The sequence below is a fragment of the Pistacia vera genome, unplaced genomic scaffold (assembly GCF_008641045.1).
Source record: "Pistacia vera cultivar Batoury unplaced genomic scaffold, PisVer_v2 Contig361, whole genome shotgun sequence".
Lineage (NCBI taxonomy): Eukaryota > Viridiplantae > Streptophyta > Magnoliopsida > Sapindales > Anacardiaceae > Pistacia > Pistacia vera.
Window position 1 is genome coordinate 402,265 of NW_022196181.1, and position 22,967 is coordinate 425,231.

General features: G+C 36.8%; 1 protein-coding gene and 1 non-coding gene across 2 annotated transcripts; one reads left to right on the forward strand and one right to left on the reverse strand.

Moving 5' to 3' along the window:
• Positions 1-7,604: 7,604 nt before the first annotated feature.
• LOC116140070 lies at positions 7,605-7,711 on the reverse strand. The gene has a single exon (XR_004129552.1). It is a non-coding gene; the product is annotated as a small nucleolar RNA R71 (small nucleolar RNA).
• Positions 7,712-12,686: 4,975 nt separating this feature from the next.
• On the forward strand, positions 12,687-13,779 carry LOC116140055 (extensin-2-like). Its single transcript, XM_031425692.1, is given in 1 exon segment — positions 12,687-13,779. A coding segment is annotated over 1 exon segment (1,077 nt). The 3' UTR covers positions 13,764-13,779.
• Positions 13,780-22,967: the final 9,188 nt, after the last annotated feature.

The following is a 22,967-nucleotide window of genomic DNA, read 5'->3' on the forward strand; positions in this document are numbered from 1 at the left end:
TAGAATTAGTTCATTCAGACCTTAGGGACTAGCACCTATTTCATCCCCTGAAGGCTTCAAATACTACATCCATTTCTAGATGATTACAGTAGATTTGTTGGATTTTTCCCTTAAAATTAAGTTTGAAACAAACCTAGTTTGTTCAACAGTTTCATAAACTTGTAGAGAGACAATTTAATAAGCCTTTGAAGTATGTTCAAACAAGTTGGAAGGTGAGTTTAGGAGTCTAACATCTTATTTTGTTGACCATGGATTGTTGTAAGACACCTATCCTTATACACACCAATAAAAGGACTGGTTGAGTGGAAACATAGGCAAATAGTTGAGCAAGGATTGACTATATTGGCTCAAGCTAACATGCCTCTAAAGTACTGGTGGCATGCCTTCCAACAGCAACCTATCTCACAAATAGATTACTACCCCCGTTTTGTCCAATTCCTGCCTTTTCAAGTCTTATTCAACCAAAATCCAGATTATTCAGCCATAAAAGTCTTTGGTTGTACAGTCTACCCCTTATCCAACCCTATAATTCTCATAAATTTGCATTTCACACACTCACTGCACTTTTATGGATATAGTATGCATCACAAGGGATGCAGTGTTTGGACTCAGATGGCAAAATTCGTCTGTTTAAGTGCTAAGTTTGATGAATCTACTTTCCCTTCTGCTCAAAATTCCTCTTCACCATCACAGAATAATTTTCCTTTATCATCATTAAAATTTCCTTCCTATAACTCTTCCACTACCTTTATTATTCCTACTTCTTTGCCTGCATGTGATAGCAATATTCAACACTGTCAAAATCCCCTATTCTCCATTATCCTACTCTCTACCAGCAAATGATAGTTCTGTATTTACTCAGTCCTCTCCTCCTGTCATAAAACTTGCTAAGTCCTTACCTTGTTCTTATCAGTCTCCTAATCCCTCTGTATCTGCTCTCTTCACCTCAACTTCATTAGACACTTCTCCTAATAACATTCATCTGACAATAGACCTACCCTTTGATCCTCAGTCTTCACAATCACAGCCCTCTCATCCACCTCACTTAACTGATTCTTTGAAGGGTATAAATCTCACAGTTGAACTTCCTTTTGATTCCCAATCTCTCAACATTCACCTATGATCACTAGATTAAGGCCAAACTTCATAGTTCCATGTTACTTCCTCTACAGTTCTTCCTCTTCTCTTGATATAACTAAACCTACTAGTGTAATGAAGCTCTCACTCATCCTTCCTGGAAATTGCCATGCAAATTGAGTTTGATGCCTTGCAATCAAATAACACTTGGAACTTGTCCTACTGCACCTAACATAACATAATGGGCTGTAAATGGGTTTTTCAGATCAAACACAACTCGATGGTTCCATCCAAAGATACAAGCAAGATTAGTTGTCTAAAGGTTTCCAACAACCCTTGGAGTTGACTATCTTGAAACCTTTAGCCTAGTCATTAAATCGGCTATAATTAGAGTTGTGTTGAGCTTAGCTTACACCTATGGATGGGATATTCATCAGTGGACATCAACAATGCCTTTTTAAATGGTAGTTAAGTGAGACAGTCTACATGACTCAACCTACAGGTTTGTTGTTGCTCAAAATCCCCTTCATGTTTGCAAGTTGATTAAAGCCTTATATGGGTTAAAATGGCCCTAGAGCCTAGTTTGAGAAGCTGAAAACTGCATTTCTTCAATGGGTTTTGTACCTTCTATAGCTGATTCCAGTTTGTTCATCTATAGACATAATGATCAATACTTTATGTTTTGTCTATGTGCATGACATCTTATTAACAGGAAGTGATTTTGAGTTGGTTAAAATTATGGTTCAGAAGTTGAATGATGAATTTGCATTGAAAACACTAGGATCTCTCAAATTTTTTCTGGGTTTTGAAGTCCATAAACAACCTCAGCATCACATGAGTCAGAGAAGTATGCTCGAGACCTTTAATCAAGACATGATGATGGATTGAAATCCGTGTTCTACACCCATGTAGTAGGCAACAAGCTCACATTTGAGGATAGTAAATGTTTTGGTAAACCAGCCCTCTATAGAAGTACAATCGGGGCTCTACAATACTTAACGTTATCTCACCTGACATTGCTTATTTGTGAACAAGCTAAGTCAGTTTCTCAAGGCCCTACTCATCTTCACTGGTAGCTTGCAAGAGACTCCTTAGATACCTTAAAGGCTATGAATTTTGGTGTTACATTTCACAAAGTCCATAGATTTCACTTAGAATGCTTTACAGATGTGACTGGGCAAGTTGTATCCAAGATAGGAGATCCACAGTGGCTACTGTTTATTCTTGTCCAAACCTGTTTCAATGAAGTTCACGCAAACAGAAGGTAGTGGCTCTATCCTCCACTGAAGCTGAATATCGTGTCTTGCATAAGAGCCATAAAGATAGCCTCGTTTCGAAGTCTCTTCTCTGAAATGGGACTGACTTCACACACACCTATCATTTAGTGTGACAATCAAAGTGCTGGATCACTAGCCTAATCCAGTGTTTCATGCAAGAACCAAACACATCAAGTTGGATGCTCATTATGTTCGAGAGCAGTTGCTGCTAATCATCTTAAAGTCCATATGTGCCCACTGATTACCAAAAGCTACATTTTTACTAAAGCATTATCCACCACCAAGTTTGAGGCCCTCAAGAACAAACTGACTGTTGTGGCTGGTCCCTTAGTGATACAGATACTAAATCTGCTAATGTTAATATTGCTGATGATCACAATACTAAATCTGCTAATGTTAATGTTGTTGATGCTAATAACTCATTTACCAATGCGAAATTGGCAACATAGTAAGCTTGAGTTCTTCTAATATTTGACAGCAGAGTGAAAGGCAACAGAGTAGGCTTGATGCTTTTTTGATTTTTGACAGCGGAGTGAAAGACAACAAAGTAAGCTAGATGTTCTTTTGATATTTGACAGCGGAGTGAAAATTGGCATGCCTTTGTGATTAGTAGCAAAGTAAAATTGGTTGTTTCTTGTAATTGGTGCAGCGTGATGAAGTTGGTAATTGAATTAGTAGTAGTAGTTATTGTGATGAATGAGCTTCTTCAGTAGCATTGTGATTAATGCAGTTGTACTGGACATGTTGTGCATGTTGTGTGATTTTTTTTTATCATTAAGTTGAAATTTTCAACACGTGATAGCGTCTACAGCAGTATTACTTCTCCAATATATTTTATATCAAGATGTAGCAAAACAAATATTTTTTTTTTTTCTTTTGTCAAAATATTATAAAGAAGAAAGAAGGGAACTTCATAGCTGTCTTTTTTTATTATATTTTTGTTGATATACGGTTCCTTTAATACAGAAACTTGATAAAAGAGTAATACTACACTTACAAACTCTTTATACGAACTGGTGTGGCAAAAGATGATTGAGTAAAAGTTTATTTATAATTTAAAATTACCCAAACATCTTTTGCACATCAATTTGTATGAGAAAGTTTGTATAAAAAGTTTGTAAATGTAGTAGTATTATTCTGATAAAATATTTTAGATGTGAGTCATTTTAAAAGAATAAAAATTCATTTTTATTTATTTATCTTACAATTAATTGATAACCTCAATTCTAAATTTCATACCCCTACAAGTTTGTGTTTTAAATTAATGGATTGGTGAGCTTGTGACCACCTCATCAAATAATAATTTATAAAACTTTGGAAAAATCCGAAACGCCCCTGAGGTCTGAGGGAATAACATTAAACCCCATTGGTTTCAAACATAGAAAAATACCTCCTTGAGTCAGCTCTAACTAATCGATAAAGAGATCTATGGTCATATCGCTTAAACATGCAAACTAGGGGGTGTTTGTCTAAGCTTATAAGCTCTAAAATTAAGCTGACCTGTTTGTTTAACTGTTTTTAGTTTTAAAGCCAAAAAAAAATAGTTTGGGGGGGAGGTACTTTTTTTTTTTTTTTTTTGCTTATAGCACTCTTCTTATAAGTTAGTTTGACCAAGTATATTACCACATTATCCTTTATTAATTTTAAAATCCATAGTATACCCTTATTTATGTAGTAAACTTTGTAGTCATTTTATACCAAACACATCACTACTATCAGTCACTTATAAGTACTTTAACTAAACACATAATTGCTTAAAATTTCAAATGCTTAAAGCTAAAATTAGCTTAAAGCATTGTTGCTTATAGCTTATTTTCATAAGCTCAGACAAACACCTCCCTAGTCATCAATTAGATTATATCTATTTGGTCGAGTCTAAAAATTATAGAATAGAGAATATCTGCTAGTTTGAATGATACAAAATTACAATTAGAAAAAGATTAATTGATTGGAATAATACTGAATGTTGCACTGAGCTTCGCCAAAATATTTATAATATAAATCTTATAACTTAACAATTTCAACATCTAACCAACTAATAGTGATTAGTGACATTGGAAGATAAATTTAATAGTTTTCCTAGCTGTCTTCATTTCTATAATATAATTGGTAAAAATAAATAAATAAAAAATTAAGATTACATTTGACTAATCAACCCTAATCACTGGGTTTCATTATTATATAATGCTCCCCCGTTTCAAGAATAACGTCGTTTTAACTTTATTTTTTTTTCCAAATAAATGTTGTTTGACCAAAAAATTACACAACCCTCTCTCTTTTCCTCGACGTATGGCCCCGTCTCGTCTCTCTCTTCTCTTTCTCGGGCCCCTCGTGTGTTCTCTCTCTTTCTCTTTCCCTGGCCCCCCATATCCTCTCTTTCTTTCTCTTTCAAATGCCATTTAACACAACTTTCCCATCATTGTTTTTTCTTCATTGCATTGCTCTTAAACAATTCTTTTCTTTCTCTCCATTTTCGGCTCCAACTCTTTACAGCTTCTAGAAAATTTGAAAATGAAGGCTAATCTTTTCTATCCATAGGTCATATTACTCTTTCTTTTCATTCTTAAAACGGATACATTTTTTGCTATTTTGCTACCTTTGTTCATTTTGTGATGTTTTTTCGGCTATTGCGTATTAACTTCCTCAACTATGTCATCAACTTCATTCGTAGCTTCTAATGTTAGAAGAACATTCAAATAGATTTCCCCAGCACACTTCTACTATAACATTGTTCAGCCATGGTGACTAGCAAAAAAATAGAGATGAAAGAGTAGTACACTTTACACTTTTACATAGGCTGGAAAACCAAAATTAACTTCTAAATGACTTGATTTCACTTATTTTTATTTTTATTTTTTAGGCATCTAAGATATTCAGACTCACATTTCAGTATGTCTAACCCGCATGCCCACAGAAACTCTACAAGTCCAATGGACTAAGATAATTGCACAAATGTGTAGATATCTCTCCTGCGACTCAGACACAAGATCTCCTAGGTATAGCTAACACCAAAGGTATTATCGTTTGGTCTCTTCTCTATTAATTAATAACTAGAGTTTGAGACTTCTTCCTAGTAGGAGTTCTTAAAAAATAATAATAATAATAAAAAAAAATTTGCACCATCTTGGGCTAATTCCTTGGTTTCTTGTTTTATAACACTAACAATTAAAATTGACCTTATACAAAATAAGTAAAAATAGAATAAACACAAATAGTTGATTAATTAATTTCTTTTTAATTCGAAACTTGCGGTATTATTTTTTTAAATAATTGACAGAAGATTATGATAATCCGTGGATTATACTATTTGATTAGACTTTTTAGTCGGATTTCACATACTTTTTAGTTCATTTTGACCTGAATTGCTAGTTAATTCTTTATATTTGTGTTTCAGGCTAAAATGGACATTTAATGCAAATATGAACGAATTGGAGTTTTTGGATTCAGAAGTGAGCGAATCTCAGAAGTGGGGAAAGTTCTGAAGCAGAGTGGATGCACTATGAAGTTGTTTCCTGAGAAGAGTGATAGATAGAAGATTCAAGCAAAGAAGTAACGGATGGCAATTCTGTAAATTCAGAATTCCACATGAAGGTTCGCCGCGGCGAAGAGAGTTGCACCGAGGGATTAATTCACGTCTTCGCCGCAGCGAAGTTTGGGAATTTCAAAAACGCACAGTTTCATTTAGGCTTTATTAGGAACTTAGTCATTTTACCAGCGAGTTCGTTTTTCCTTAGAGAGAAACACTTTTTACATTTTCCTAATTAGTTTTGGCCAAACTTTGATTGCAAAGGGTGAAGATTCGAGATTAAACCAGGTATTCTTCGTTGGGGGATTTCTTGTCTTTTCTCTTATTTTCACTATGTTGAACTTCGGATTTTTCATTTCTTTTATTGGTATTGTTGATTTAGCCATGAACTAACCTATTTTGGTTAGGGTTTTGATGTAGTCGGATCTAATAGTTAAGTAATTGATGATTATTATTTTCATATGATTTTGCTTAGATTATGTGATTATTCTGAAATTATTGTTTTATGTGAGAACATGATGAGATGGAGAAATAATTCATGTTAACTTCTTGGGTAATCACCATTGTAGTATAAATGCTAGAGATAGATTTAAGAATCAATGAAATCAATCTAGGATTCTTTATGCTTAATGAACTTTGAACTTCTATTCTTCATTTGTTGGGTGCGGAAGATTAATAGGGAAGAGTAAGGAAATATGCCTGAAAAGGTATTTTTTATACTTTAGAGAGTACGATTTACAATCATGTATGTGAATATGAATTAGTATAATCTTTAGGTTTAACCCAGAGAGTCCGAATGAAGTCAAAACCCTACCCGTTTGTTTTGAATTGATTTATCCGTGTCTTAATTTTGCTTCATCATTTAGTTTTGAACATTTAGAAATTTTATTTTAGTTTTTAAGTTTAATTTTCTCCCTTCAATCCAACAACTCGATTGCTCCAACTTGAAAACAATAGAAAAGCTTAGTGCTTAGCCACCAATCCTCATGGAACGATACTCACTCATCATTTTATTACTTGTGCGACTAGTACACTTGCTACATTTGCTTGTATATGAAATCATGCATCAAGTTTTTGGCACCGTTGCCGAGGATTAGTTTTGTGTTAACATTAAAATGTTCTCATGTTAGCTAGATTGGAGTGTTATTTTTACTTAATTGTTATTTGTTTTTTATTTTGTTAATTTTCTTGTTTGGTGTGATTGTACTCTTGCTATTGTTCTTGTAGTTTATACGAAGATCAAGACGTCAGCTAGTGGTTCATGTTGATCCTGAGATTGAAAGAACCACTAGAAGATTGAACAGAGAAAGAAGAAAGAGAAGCTCCAGTTGAACCAAGAAATAGTTGTAGAGGGCAGAGAATAGAACACTGAGGGAATTCTCTGTTCCCTCAGTTGAAGGCAGTGGGTCGAGCATTACAAGACCAGCTGTCCAAGCCAACACATTTGAGATAAAGCCGGCAATCATCAGATGATCAAGCAGTCGGTTCAGTTCAAGGGGGATTTGAAGGAGATCCAATCTATACATTGCAAATTTCTTAGAGATTTGCGATACTTTCAAGTCTAACGGAGTGTTGATGATGCAATCAGATTGAGACTATTCCCATTTTCACTGAAAGATAAAGCTAAGGGATGGTTACTGGCACTACCAACAGGAACAATCACTACATGGACTGATTTAGCACAGAAGTTCTTGACCAAGTTCTTTCCTCCAGTAAAGTCAGCAAAGTTGAGAAATGACATCACGTCATTCATTCAAAAAGAGTCAGAATCTTTGTATGAGGCTTGGGAGAGATACAAAGAATTACTGAGAAGGTGTCCACATCATGGGTTGCCAGTTTGGATGCAAGTCCAAACATTTTATAATGGATTAACAATGAATGTGCAAACTATGGTGGATGCAGCCTTGGGAGGAGCATTACAGAATAGACTCCGGAAGAAGCTCACGAGCTGCTTGAGGTCCTGGCAAGCACAACTATCAAAGACCTAATGAGAGGGTGCAACCGAAGAAATCTATGGGTCTTCATGAAGTTGATGCATATACAGCCATTTCAGCCCAATTGACATCACTTCAGAAACAGTTGGGAAGTACGCAGTAATTCCGTTCAAACTCCTCAACTAACTTGTGATTTTTGTGCAGGTAATCATGTGAGCAGTGAATGTCAAGTAGGGAACACGTTTGCCTCAACATCATCAACATCAGAGCAGGTTAACTACTTGGCTGGAAATCAAAGGAAACCGAACAATCCGTACTCCAACACATTTATCCCAGTTGGAGGAATCACCCAACCTGTCTTGAGGCAATCAAAACCAACAGAATCAGCAAAACCATCAATGGAATCAAAGGTCATTGCCAATAATCAAACAGGGGTGAACAACCAACAAGGAGACCCAGAGTGACAAAATTGGAGGACATGTTGGGAAGTTTATGCAAGAAACCACGGGTTTTATGAATGAGACGGACGACTTTCAGAAATCAAAGGGCGTCCATTCAGAACTTAGAGGTACAGATGAGGCAGTTAGCTGAAAAGCCAAATGAGAGACCATAGGGGTCTTACCAAGTAACACGGTGACTAACCCACGTGAGCAGTGAATGCAACAACGTTGAGAGTGGGACTACAGTTTTAGAAGAGGTGGAAAAATCGAGAGAAGAGGAAAGTCCATCGAAGAAAAAAAGAGAATCTGATAAGGAAGTTGATAAAGAAATCATTGCTGAAGAGAAACCACCCAGCCCTAGGAAAGATGAGCAAAAGCAAGAAAAGGGGAAAAAGAAAAGGAAAGAGAAATTGTCATTCCCCGAGATACCACCAAGTTGGCAATCACACTCCACCCGTGCCTTTTCCTCAAAGGCTCAGAAAAGAAAATCAGGATAAGCAGTTCATTAAATTTCTTGATGTTTTTAAGAAACTGCATATTAACATTCCTTTTGCAGATGCATTGCAACAGATACCGAGTTACGCAAAATGCTCAAGGAGATCTTATCAAACAGAGGAAGTTAGAAGATGAGGAAACGGTGATGCTCACAGGGAGTGTAGTGCCATTCTCCAGAAGAAACTGCCACCAAAACCAAAGATCCAGGGAGTTTTACTATTCCTTGCACTATAGGGATATTACCTTTGATCGAGTTTTATGTGACCTAGGTGTTAGCATTAACCTTATGCCTTTTTCTGTTTTTAGGAAATTAGGAATTGGTGAAGTGAAGCCGACAACCATATGCTTGCAACTTGCGGATAGATCCATAAGCATCCAAGGGGCATTGTAGAGGATGTGTTGGTTAAGGTGGACAAGTTTATCTTCCCTGCAGACTTCTTTGTATTGGATATGGAAGAGGACAAGGAGATTCCTCTTATCCTGGGATGACCATTTCTGGCTACCGAAGAGCTTTAATCGACGTCAAGAAAGGAAGTTAATCATAGGATGCAAGATGAAGAAGTAACATTTAATGTCCCTGAGTCGATGGGATTTCCACCTAAGGAGATCATGTTTAAAAATCGATGTGGTGGACCAGGCAAAAATTGAAACCTTCCAACTGAAACGTCTTAATGAATTAAGAGCTGCATTGTCAACCCGAGTCAGTTAGAGAGTGAGGACCATAACGAAAAGGGTTGCATAACATTCCAAGATGAGCCACAGTCGAGATGGTGTTTTCACAAGGAACGGTCTCTTAGCATAAAAAGGGTGAAGGAAAGTCAAGAAAATAGAAAGCGGTCGTTGAGAAGAGTCGGCCACCAAAGTTATAACCATGGGATGGAAATGGGTGGCTAAGCTCTCAACAAAGACCCTGTGTGAAAAAGATCACACAATGAAGCTCCACACAAGGGAGATTTTTGGGATGTGATTTACCTGGATAGTTCGGACTGACTGTAGAAAATCAAAAGAGTCAAGCTTTCGACTATAAACAAGCGCTCCTTGGGAGGCAACCCAAGTGTTTTCATTTCTTTATCTTTGTCATTATTTTGTAGTTGTTTAGTTTTTGGTTGATTGTGTTATGAAGTTTAATTTGTGTGTTTTTGGATGTTTTAGGTGAAATTGCAAATCAAAAGAAAACTGAATCTTCCAGTTTTCGCTGCGGCGAAGCAATTTTTGAAAATATTTGATCTGCAAAAGGTTCCAGACCTCGCTGTGGCGAAAATGTTTCTTCGCTGCAGCGCCATTCTCTCAATAAAGTTCGCCGCGCGACAAATTTGTCTTCCCCGCAGTGAGAGAACCATGAGTGAATTGACTAAGGGAACTTCGCCGCGACGAAGATTGTTCTTCGCCGAGCAAAGTACTCCCTGTAATTTTTCACCGCGGCATCAACTGGGTTTTAAACCCTAGAATTCAATTGATGAACTTCGCCGTGGCGAAGTATGCTTTCTATAATTCTCACTTTCTTCTTCATTTTTCACGCGACTCTTCAAACCCATTTCAGAGAAAAATTTTCAAACTTCAATCCAGAGTCTTCCCAGTGATTTCCCAACCAATTTCCTCACTCCTTAACCCTCCTAAACACCAAAACAACTCTTACAACAACAATTTCACGAAAATTCATGAAATTTTTGAGTTCAAGGAAATTTGGGGGTTTGCAATCTAGGCTGATTTTGGTTCAATTGATGGTGAATACTCCTTAGTTGGGTAAGATTAACGTTTTCTAAGCTTTTATCTCAAAAATTTCAAATTTAATTTGTAGATCTGAAATTTTGATTGTTGGTTGAGTTGTGGAAATTTTGTACTTGTAAGTGTTGATTTTGTTTGAGGAAAGGTTGATTGTGCGTTGTGTGATATTGAGGAGTATGGGTTTTGAATTTTGAAGTGTTTGGTTGAAATGAAAAATTGTAGTTTGGGGTTGAGGTGAAAATTTTAGAAGTGTTAAAGGTTTTGCAGGATTGAATTGTGTTGTAGGCACTTAGGTTTAATTGTTGAGTTGCATTGTTTGAGTTAGTGTAGTTGAGGAGAAAAGCGCTCAAAGTCAAGGTACCATCCAAGGGCAAGGGAAAAGGAAAGAAAGTAGATGACCGGTTTATGAATGATAAGGCTCGAAAAAACTATGAGGCAGCAGTCAAAAGGAAAGACAAGGGTTTATCCTTGAACGTGGACTGGCTGTAACCAAGGCTGATGAGTGGATTCAAAGAAGAGTTGGGACAACTTTAGGAGTGAACCCGAACATGCGGCTGTGGAACCACTGGTGAGAGGGTTTTATGCCAACCTCCCTGAATGTGATGAAGGGTTGTTTTAGTGAGGGGTATTGATGTAATTCACTGCAAAGGTCATCAATGATTTCTATGGCTTACCTCAGATTGACAATGATGAATAGAGGAGTTTAGGAGGACACAGAAAAGGGATGAGGTGATTCTTAGAACCATAGCGAAACCAGATGCCTCTTGGGATGTTTCAAAGAAGGGGAAGAAAACCATTAATGGTACTAGTTTAACACCAGTGGCTCAGTTGTGGCGTATTTGTTTCAGCTAGGATGATGTCGGAGATGTACTACAGTCAATAAAGTATGATAAGGCATCTTGTTGTATTCTATTGCCACAGGAAAGAGAATGGATGTAGGGCACAATCATCCTGACGAGTATCCAACTTGCAGCCAAACCAAGGCGAGGCAGTTTTCTGTTCCCACAACTCATTATAGCTTTGTGCACTAAGGCAGAGGTCGGGTACAGGCTGATGACCTTGATCCATGTTGCCCCAGTCCTCGACATAGCTTACTTCCGAAAACACTCTGCACCTCAAACGCAAGGCTCATCAGGCACCAAGAGAAAGAGAACCACAACACGGCCACTGCATCCGATTCAACAGTCCCATGAGAGAATGATCAGAAAAAATGATGAGTCGATGAAAAGAATGGAGCAACGTTAGGATTGGCTGGCAGAGCAGGCCAGGAAGACACATGAGCTGCAAATTAGCTACTGCAACAACGTCGGGATTAATACTTCAGAACACCAGTGGGCTGACTTGGATTCAGATGAGTGGATGGGCTCCGATTCAGAAGAGGATGACGATGAGGAAGCGGAGGAGGCCGACGAATGAGCACCTGTTTTAGTTTCATTATTTTTATTTGTTTTAGTTGTTTCTATTTTTCTGTTATTTTGAACATTAAACTAGTTGATATTTTTGTTTGGGATTGTGTTAGTTTTTTAGTTGTTTCATTTTGTTTTAAATTCTAGTTGATGTAAAGACAAGATTAGGTTGTAATACTTTCATATTAGTCAGTGGATTTTTCTAACATAGTGGACACCATAGTTTTCAATTGTTTTCACAGAATTTGGTGATGAAAAGGCTGAGGACCGGGTGTACACTCTGTGAGCGGAATTTCAACTTCTGGATTAATCAAGGAACTATCTCGCACCTTTTTCTAATTTGTTTTCTATTCCTAATTTATGCATAATGTGAACTTTGGTAAAATAAATAGAATAAACACAAATAGTTAATTAATCTCTTTTAAATTCGAAACTCAGCGGTATTATACTTGACAGAAGATTACAGCTTTACCAAACAAATATACAAAAACTCTATTCACTGAACCTGTTTTTTTCTTGCATTACAATAGCTAATATATTTTATTATTTATGATTATAATTCATTTATAATTATATTTCATGCAGAAAAAATTAACTGCTTCAAGATATAAATTTGTACAATAGTAAAACATGTAAAGGCAGGTGGGATGAAGGGCTTAAAATAAAATAAATTTTGTCAGAGATAGGAAAATTCTTCCATAATTAAACAATTGATTTCAAGCTTGAAGAGATTGCTATATAAACCCTTTCATTTCTTGTTGATATCATTCAAAACTAGTTCTTCAATCACTAAGAAAGTAAGCAAAATGGCAAAAATTTGGCCTCGTCTGGTTTATGCATTGGCATTATGTTTGGTTGCTACTAATGTAGCTGCTGATTACAAGCCTTACAATTTTGCTTCACCATCACCTTATTATCATAAGTCACCAAATTCATACCGTTACAAGTCTCCTCCGCAGCCTTCTCCACCTCCACCTCATTACTATTACAAGTCGCCACCGCCGCCGCTTAAGTCACCTCCACCTCCTTATTACTATAATTCACCTCCACCTCCAAAAGCATCTCCTCCACACCAGTATTACTATAAGTCACCACCTCCGCCATCTCCATCACTTCCTCCTCCATATGTTTATAAGACCCTGCCACCACGTTCGTCTTCACCTCCTGCTCCATACGTTTACAAGTCACCACCTCCACCATCTCTGTCAACTCCTCCTCCTTATGTTTACAAGTCCCCACCACCACCATCTCCATCACCACCTCCTCCATATGTCTACAAATCACCACCTCCACCTTCTCCTTCACCACCTCCTCCATATGTCTATAAGTCGCCGCCACCTCCATCAACATCACCTCCTCCTCCATATATGTACAAATCTCCTACCCCACCATCTCCATCACCTCCACCTCCATATGTTTACAAGTCCCCACCTCCTCCGTCTCCCTCTCCTCCTCCTCCATACATTTACAAGTCGCCGCCACCACCTTGTCCTTCACCTCCTCCTCCATATATCTACAAATCACCACCACCACCTTGTCCTTCACCCTCTCCTCCATATATTTATAAGTCACCCCCACCCCCATCTCCGTCACCACCTCCTCCATATGTCTACAAATCACCACCACCACCCTCGCCTTCACCTCCTCCTCCATACGTTTAAAAGTCTCCATAACTGCCTTCTCCATCACCTCCTCCTCCATACATTTACAAGTCACCACCTCCTCCATCGCCATCACCTCCTCCTCCTTATGTCTACAAATCCTCACCTCCTCCATCTCCATCACCACCACCACCTTACTACTATAGGTCTCCTCCCCCACCATCTCCTTCACCTCCTCCTCCATACTATTACAAATTACCACCACCTCCCAAAGGTTACTAAACAAGTCACTGATTCCACTCGGAGCTACTCCACTTCATCAATACACAATGTTGACAGACAATATTTGTTGACTACATTCTGGAGCCAGATTTTTTTACTTGAATGCAACACTTCATTATTGTAAACTTCTTTGAAGCATTTCAATTTTCACTTATTTTTGTACTGTTTTACTTCTAATGTTACACATTTACTCTATTCAATAAATTAATACTTCCGACTTTAAAGTTTAAATTCTTAGATAAAGGTCTAATTAATATTTAATATTAAAGTGAATTTAAAAAAAAATATTTATATAGCACCAATTTGACCTGGTTCTTAAATATTAAATCAAAGAAAGAAACTAAGTTTTAGCGCGAGTTAACGTAACAATAAGGTTAGCACTCGACTATATCTTTAGAATTGATAAACAAGTCTCAATCACAGAAACTTATGTCTAAAAGCCTAAAATAAAATATGAATAATTATTGAATAATATCCAAAAACGAATAATATGTTTATATAGGGTGACAATCAACCCTAACAAGACTCCAAATAAACAAGGAATAAAATCCAAATTAATTAAAAAAAGAAAATCCTAAATAAAATAGGAAAAAATGCACAAAAATTAAGAGGGCCTCAAAGCATACCGAAACAGTGGATTTTAGGACCGAAAACATTCCCCAGCCAAGGAACTTGGTTACCATATCGTAGGGCTCGAAACGAACTTTTTGTTGATATATTATGGGTCTCGTAACTTCTCCTTGATCAAAAATTATGGTAGTTTAAAGTTGGTTTGTCCACGTTTAGGCTTTTGACACTCAGTCCCATCCAAGAATTCATCTACTAAATATTCTACGTCAATTGCGTTATTAATTTTATGAACAAAGCTGATAGTTTTTTACTAAACTATAAAAATTAAGAGTCAATTATACATTCAATTAATTATGTCACTAGAAGAGAAACATTTTAATTAAACAATGTGGAGACTTTTAGGAGAAGATGTGGGCACAAATATTGGACGACACAGATACTTTTGTATAGCTACAGATGGAAACTTCTGATTACCATAAATTCAAATCTTCCATCATCTTAATTATATTTATTTCCAAATTGCTATTAATTAATCAAAATATTGATCATTGTTAGTAAAGGAGAGAAACGTTTAACTCTAATCTGTTAGTTTGTTGTTACTTTTCTGTTAACATTCAGTTAGCAATAACAAGATTAGTTAGAGATTAATTATACTCATGTAAACACTATAAAAGTGTACAATGTAACTGAACAAATATCAAGAAAAAGAAATATACCAAGTTTTCCATATTTTTCTCTTTCTCGTGTTGTTCCTCTACTCTTCTTCCTTTTCTTTCTTACTTTACTCAAAGTCTCACATGGTATCAGAGCCATTGACTAGCGTAAAAAATGGTTGATCTAACACATCTTTCTTCTAATTCAACTAATTCAGCTCATAAATTACCCACTAGTTCAGTCGATTGCGCAAGTTCCTCATCAATGTCTTACTCAGCTCTTCCCGTAATTTCCCCTAAACTAACTAGGGATAATTACAGATTTTGGAAATCCCAAATTCTGTTCGTAGTTGGATCTCACGATTTAGAAGAGCACCTCACTGGATTTGTCTCATGCCCAGCTCCATTTATCAAGATTCAAGCTGAAAACTCAAAAGGAACCATGGAGAAAAGACCTAATCCAGAGTACAATCAGTGGAAGAAAACTGACAAATTACTTGTAAGCTGGCTTCTTAGCTCAATCTCTGAATCTATGTTTAATGTAGTTTCAAAATGTCAATTTTCCGCCGACATGTGGATTACCTTGGAGAAAGAATTTCTTACTGAATCAAGGACCAAAACCTTGCATGTTAAGAATTTGCTGCAAAATACTAAAAAGGACAATCTAAATATTCATGAGTATTTCGTTAAAATGAAAGGATTTGCAAAAATCTTGTCTGGTAGTGGAATTGTTGTTACCGATGAAGAGCTTTTGAACTATATACTTGATGGATTAAACTCTGAATATGATCCTGCTATAGTGAATATAACTACCAGATTAGAGTCTCGCTTAGATCCATTAACAATTCAGGAAGCGTAGATCATTATGCATAAGTATGAACTTAGGTTAGAGAAAGCAAATATGGCCTTGAATTCTATTATTAACACTGAGTTCAATGGGGTGGGGGTCAGTTCATCTTGCTAATATCTCTACAAATGAACCTGACAAGAAGTATCAAAATGAATTGCAATCTAAGTTCAGTTTTGGACAACTCAGCTCTGGGCAATCTAGCTTTGGACAGCCTCAAGTTCCCAGTCCAGTTTTTCAAACTCCTAGTTTCAGACCTCATCCATACACCTCTACACAATCCATTCCCAATCCTAATCACCCTATTAACCCATCATTTTACAACCCATCTTACTTTCCACAATTTGGTGGTGGCTGAGGTAGAGGCAGAGGTGTTGGAAGAAACAAACTGATATGCCAAGTTTGTGGAAAAACTAGACATTTAGCATTAAACTGCTATCACCGATTAATACTAGTTTTACTGGAGCAAATAATGTGCCAGGCAAAAACAACTTTGCTTAGAATTATCTCAGATCACCGGAGAACTTTTAGCCACAATTTTACCCTCCACATGTTCCTTACAACTCCAGTGCACATAATCCTCTGACTACACAGCTTGACTTCTCCAATACTGTCTCACATAGTTCAAGTGCTAATTTAGCTAGATTTCCAACCATTTCTTAATCAACTCCAGTGCAGTCTCAGATATCATCTGGATCACAACTGTTAGGATATGAAGAAAACTGACTTGTGTTGACCATTGATATAGCTGATGTGTCAGGGAGTTAGTTACATTTATGTTACAGTGCACATGTAGTGCACGTGTATATAAACACCTGTATCACCTTCTTCATCAAGTTAATCAATAACAAACTTGAGATTCTTTCCCTTTTTTGCTCTGTTTTTCTGCATTTTCTATCAGTATTCTAAGTTGGTATCAGAGCCATTGACAAACGTCAAGAATGGCTGATCTCTCTCAAAATCCTTCACCTCTTCACAAAACAGACAATAGTTCAAGCTCTAAACACACTTTTGACTCAAATAATCTCATCAATTCTGCTACAATGACATCTTCAACACTGCCTGTGATTTCACCTAAACTAACGAGGGACAACCACCGCTTTTGGTAATCACAGATTCTCTTTATAGTTGGAGCTCACGATCTTGAAGAACATCTTACTGGTTTAATACCATGTCCAGCTCCTTTCGTGAAAGCCTTATTAGATGGTACACAATCAAAGGTTCCATAATATCTGCTTTGGAAGAAAACTGATAAGATGTTAGTTAGTTGGTTATTGTCATCAATTTCAGAAACTATGTTTGCGGTGATTGTTGTAGATTTTCGTAAGTGTATGAAATCGTGCAAGTAATAAAGTGTATAAAATACGGATATTGAACCCAAGGGAATTACTATTATCAATTACCAATTAAACTATCCTATTACTATTTGATCAATCCAAAATTTATCAAGGAAAACCTAAATTAAATAAACAATTGAATTTAAAAAGAAAACTGAAAAGAGAACAATTAAAATAAACCTTTGGGTAAAAACAAGATGACTAGACCTAGGGCATAGACTTCACACCAACTCTTATTCATATGTATCGATCTCTTATGCTAGTTTTATTAAGCTCTTCCTACAGGTCAAACTCCCTAAATTTCCAATAACTTTCTCTCGAACAATTATCAAATTAACCTCTAATTACTAACTCTAATTATCTCTAATCAGATTTAAACAATTGGGGATCATTACGCTCTATGGAGTTTACCAAAACCTCACACGTCACGGTAACCTATCTCTAGCATTCGCTCAACCTATGGTTTTACTACCGTAGACCAATTAAGTATCATCTCTCAATCTCAACTTAGTCCATTAGTTCATTCAATTCTTGGGCCCTTAAGAATCAAAAGCATTAGGAATAATAGTAAAACTTAGGAAGAATTCTTAATACAAATTAACAATCAAAGATCAATACATAATTAAGAGATTGGGCTACATCTTAGCCCTGGAGAATAAATTTAGTTTATAATAAACATGAAAGAAACAATCATGTTTATTAAAACATTCATCATGAGTTTACAAGAAAAGAATAAGGAAAACTTCTCTATATTGTGAATCAAAGCTCCAGAATTTCTGTTACTTCTCTTCTCTCTAGATTTTTCTCCCTTTCTTCTCACCAAAGAAATTCCCCTTTTAATGCTAAAAGACTTCTATTTATATCCCACAAGGGTTAGGGTTTGTTTTTCCTTAATTCTATTTGATTTCGAACCCTTAACCCCATTCTCCTGGCTAAAAACGGATAACAAACTAGTACTTCCGTGACTGTGCCGTGGCACTGTGCTGTGGCATAGTAGCTACTGGAAAAAGTGTGCCGCGGCACAGTGGCTGCTGCCCTTTTCCCGCATCATTCCACTATTCTTCAAATATGTTGATTTTTGAACTCGATAACGATGGAATTTGGAAAAGTTGTAAACATATGAAATGTATACCTTTGAATCAGCTTTCCAACGGTCTAAGAATTGTCTTAATCCGATTTCTACAGATCAAGATATTCTCAAAATACCGAGGCATATGCAAGCTGGAACATAATCTAGAATCTTCTCTTTACTTCAACTTCCATAACTTCTTCAATTCAACTCCGATTCTTGATCCGTTTGCTTCCACTAGTCACTCATTCCGTTTCCAATATGATTCTTCATCCGAGCATAACATTTAAGCACTAGTGACCTGAAAAACACTCAAAAATACCCGTGATCCCATAAAAGGCAATTATGAAAATATTAAGCAACTTTACCAAATTAAGCCTAATTTCCCACAATTAATCCCCCAAAAACCACTAACTAATGTGTATTTTCAAGCTCTTATTAGTGATCTCTAAGTGTCAATTTGCCACTGATATTTGGCTCACATTGGAAAAAGAATTTTTGACTGAATCTAGAGCTAAGACATTTCACATTAAAAACCTCTTACAAAACACAAAAAATGATAACATGAGAATACATGATTACATTTTAAAAATGAAGAACTATGCTGAGAATTTATCATCAAGTGGAGTGGTGATTACTGATGAAGAGTTGTTGAATTATATTCTGGATGTTCTTGATTCAGAGTATGACGCTGATGTTGTTAATATAACAACTGGACTTGAATCTAAGGTTGATCCATTATCTGTCCAGGAAGCTCAGATTGTCTTACAAAAACTTGAACTTAGATTGGAGAAAGCACATACCGTAATGAACACAATGATTCATAATGAGTTTCATATTATATCAACTAATGTTGCTAATATTTCAGTGGATAATGAGAACAAGAAACTAGAATCTGATCAATCATCACAACTTCCTAGAAATCAGTATAACATAGTGACCTCATCTATACCATAATTCACTAGATTCAATTCCTCCTACTTACCTGCTGCTCACAATTCACCTGTCTTTGCTACAACTCAGCCTCAACCTTACTTTAATAATCAGTTTTCTAGAGGATATGCTGGTGGCCGAGGTAGAGGACGTACAGGAGGTAGAAACAAGTTTATTTGTCAAGTTTGTGGGAAAGCTACTCATCTTGTTTTACACTGCTATCACCGATTTGATGTAAATTACACAGGGAATAATTCGTATATCAGGGGCAATTTCAATTCACCTGGTTTTGTGAGATCATCTAAATCTCCACTTGGAGGACAATACTCTTCTGCTCCTTCTCATCATTACTCACAAGGCAGTTCTTCAGGACCATTACCACCGTACCAAACTAGATATCATACTTAATTCTTAACAAGTGTTGGTTCATCTCCTACACCTACTGCAAATCAGCCTTCAGCTCCCAATGTTAATCAGTCCAATCAAGTGTTCATGGCACAATCTCAGCCCCATGATCATACTCATGCTGCTATCAATTATGTTGCCTCACCAACCACTATTCAAGATGTTGCTGGGTATATGGATTCAGGAGCCACATATCATGTTACTTCAGATTTTTCCCAGCTCACAACAAGCTCTCCCTACATAGGAAATGAACAACTTCAGGTTGGCAATGGTGAGTTACTATCAATCTCTCACACTGGTTCTGGTATATTACTATGTCCTATTAAAAATTTACATCTCAAACATGTCTTATTTTTCCTCATATCACAAAAAAATTACTTAGTGTATCCAAGCTCACTGGAGTTAATGATGTTCTTGTGGAATTCTTTACTGATCATTATGTGGTTAAGGACAAACTATCCAAGGTCATTCTTCTTCACGGGGTACTTAAAACTGGACTTTATCGGCTTCAAGTACCAGATCACTCATTTCCTCAATCTAATGGAGTTTTGGATCCTTCAATCTCTTTAAAGTCCACCAGCAGCAGCCTCGTTCCTTACTTTAGTGTCTCTAATAAAAATGTTGATGTTTTGTCTCAAACTCAGAAATTGTGTTCAACCTTCAATAAGTGTACACCTTTGAATGTTTCTGTCAATAATCAGTCATGTATTAGTCACGTTAATCCTTTTGTATTTGTTCCTATTTCAATTGTAACTGATGCTTCTATTGGAAATAAATTAAACATTTTTCCAGCTTTCAAAACTGACCTTATGCTATGGCATAAACGTCTTGGTCATCCTAACATTTCAGTTCTCACAAATATCCTTAAAACTTTACAATAACCTCATCCTGCAAAACCAAATATTAAATTCTACCAAGCTTGTCAATATGGCAAACTGCATCAGTCTACTTACCCCAAGTCTGATTTTCAAGTATCTCAACCTCTTAAACTCATTTATTCAGACCTTTGGGGACCTTCACCTATCACCTCTCCTGAAGGCTTTAGATATTACATTCAATTTTTGGATGATCACACTAGGTTTACTTAGATTTTTCCTTTAAAAAACAAGTCTGAAACTTATACTACCTTCAATCAATTTCATAAGCTAGTAGAAAAACAATTCAATGCCTCTGTCCAATGTGTTCAAACTGATTAGGGAGGGGAATATTGGAGTTTAGTTCCTTAATTTAAGAATCATGGCATACTCTTTAGGCATCCTTGTCCCCATACCCATTAACAAAATGGGAGGGTAGAGAGGAAGCATCGCTAGATTATAGAACAAGGATTACCTCTCTTTGCACAAGCTAGCATGCCACTTAAGTATTGGTAGTTTGCATCTCAAACATCAGTTTATCTTACCAACAGACTTCCTTCCCCTATTTTAGATAAATTTTTTCCCTTCCAAAAGTTGTTTCATGCTATTCCAAATTATTTTGTACTCAAGGTCTTCGGTTATGCAGTCTATCCCTTCCTTCGACCCTACAATGCTCATAAATTTAATTTCCAACTGTTAAATGCACTTTTGTTGGCTATAGTCTTCAACATAAAGGTTATATGTGCTTAGATCCCTCTGGTCGAGTATATACCTGTCAAAGTGTTCACTTTGATGAGTCAGACTTCCCATTCCATACTTCTTCTAATTCTGCTTCAATTTCTACTATTACTGCTACGTCTGAGTCTTTGCCATCTGTTCCTGTCTCTTCTTCTTGGTTTATTCCTACTTCTGTACCTCTGAATACGTTGTCTGGTGTTGTTAATCTTGTTTGTCCTACCACACGTGATCAGTTAGAATTCCAAGCCAAGCCTTCAATTAGTCCTCATTTATCCTCTTCTTCACATCTGTCTCCTGTATGTCCCACCACACGTGATCATTCAGAGTTTCTAGTCAGGTCTTCAATTAGTCTTCCTTTATCCTCCTCTTCACAGTGGTCTCCTGTGTGAACTTCTTCTGAACATATAAGTCATCTTACACATTCTGCCGTGTCAATATCTCCTAATAAATCCCCTCCTATAGACTTATCTCCAAATTCAGAATCTATTTTATCTCCCATAACTTTTTCTCCTAATGAGTCATATGACACTATTCCACTAGTAGTAAGCTTACCTATAGTTGATCCTACAACCCATCCTGCATAAGGCAAGTCCTTAAACACTCATCCCATGCAAACCAGATCCTAAACAAAGTCTCTTCAAACTACCTTTGTGTCAACTTCATCTTTTGATATTAAAGAACCAGCTACTGTGACCAAGGCTCTCTGTCATCCTTCATGGAAGGCAGCCATGCAGGCTAAATTCAGTGCACTATAGTCCAACCACACTTGGGAGTTGGTTCCTATCACCTCTTATATGCATCCAGTAGGTTGTATGTGGGTATTCAAAGTTAAAACCAATCCTGATTGCTCCATTCAACGATTTAAGGCAAGGTTAGTGGCAAAAGGGTTTCAGCAGACCCCTGGGATTGATTACCTAGAAACATTTAGTCCTATGGTAAAATCTCCAACAATTAGAGTCATCTTGAGTCTTGCAGTTAGCTACAGGTGGGATATCCAACAAGTGGATGTCAATAATGCATTTTTGAACGGGGAGCTTACTGAAACAGTTCACATGGTACAACCTGAAGGCTTTGTTAGTACACAACATCCCCATCATGTTTGCAAATTAACCAAAGCACTTTATGGTCTCAAGCAGGCACCAAGGGCCTGGTTCGATAAGCTCAAGAAGGTCTTCCTTTCATGGGTTTTTCTGCATTCTTTAGCTAATCCTAGTCTCTCTATCTATCAGCAGCAAGAGATACAAATGTATATTTTGGTGTATGTTGATGACATACTCCTTATTGGCAATGACTCAAGCCTAGTTCACAAAATAGTTGCAAAACTCAACATTCAGTTTGCCCTGAAAACTTTAGGTTCACTGCACTACTTTCTCGGGTTTGAAGTAACTAGAGATGAATACAATCTGCACATAAACCAGGCAAAGTACGCAAAAGACTTGCAGATCAAAACTAAAATGCTGGACTGTAATCCCTACACTATTCCCATGGCTATTAACACTAAATTAGCCCTTGAAGACAGTGAACCATTTGAGAATCCAGCTCTTTATTGAAGTACGGTCGGTGCACTACAGTATCTAACGTTGCCCAGGCCTGATATCTCTTTCTCAGTCAATAAATTGACTTAATTTTTGAAGGCTCCAACACAGTTGCACTAGGAAGCCTGCAAAAGGCTTATCCGCTATATCAAAGAGGCCTTAAACTATGTTGTGTTATTTAGTCCTAACAACAGATTTAATCTAATCTGCTATACTGATGTTCTCAGGGCTAATCCTTCAGACAGACGTTCTACCAGTGGTTG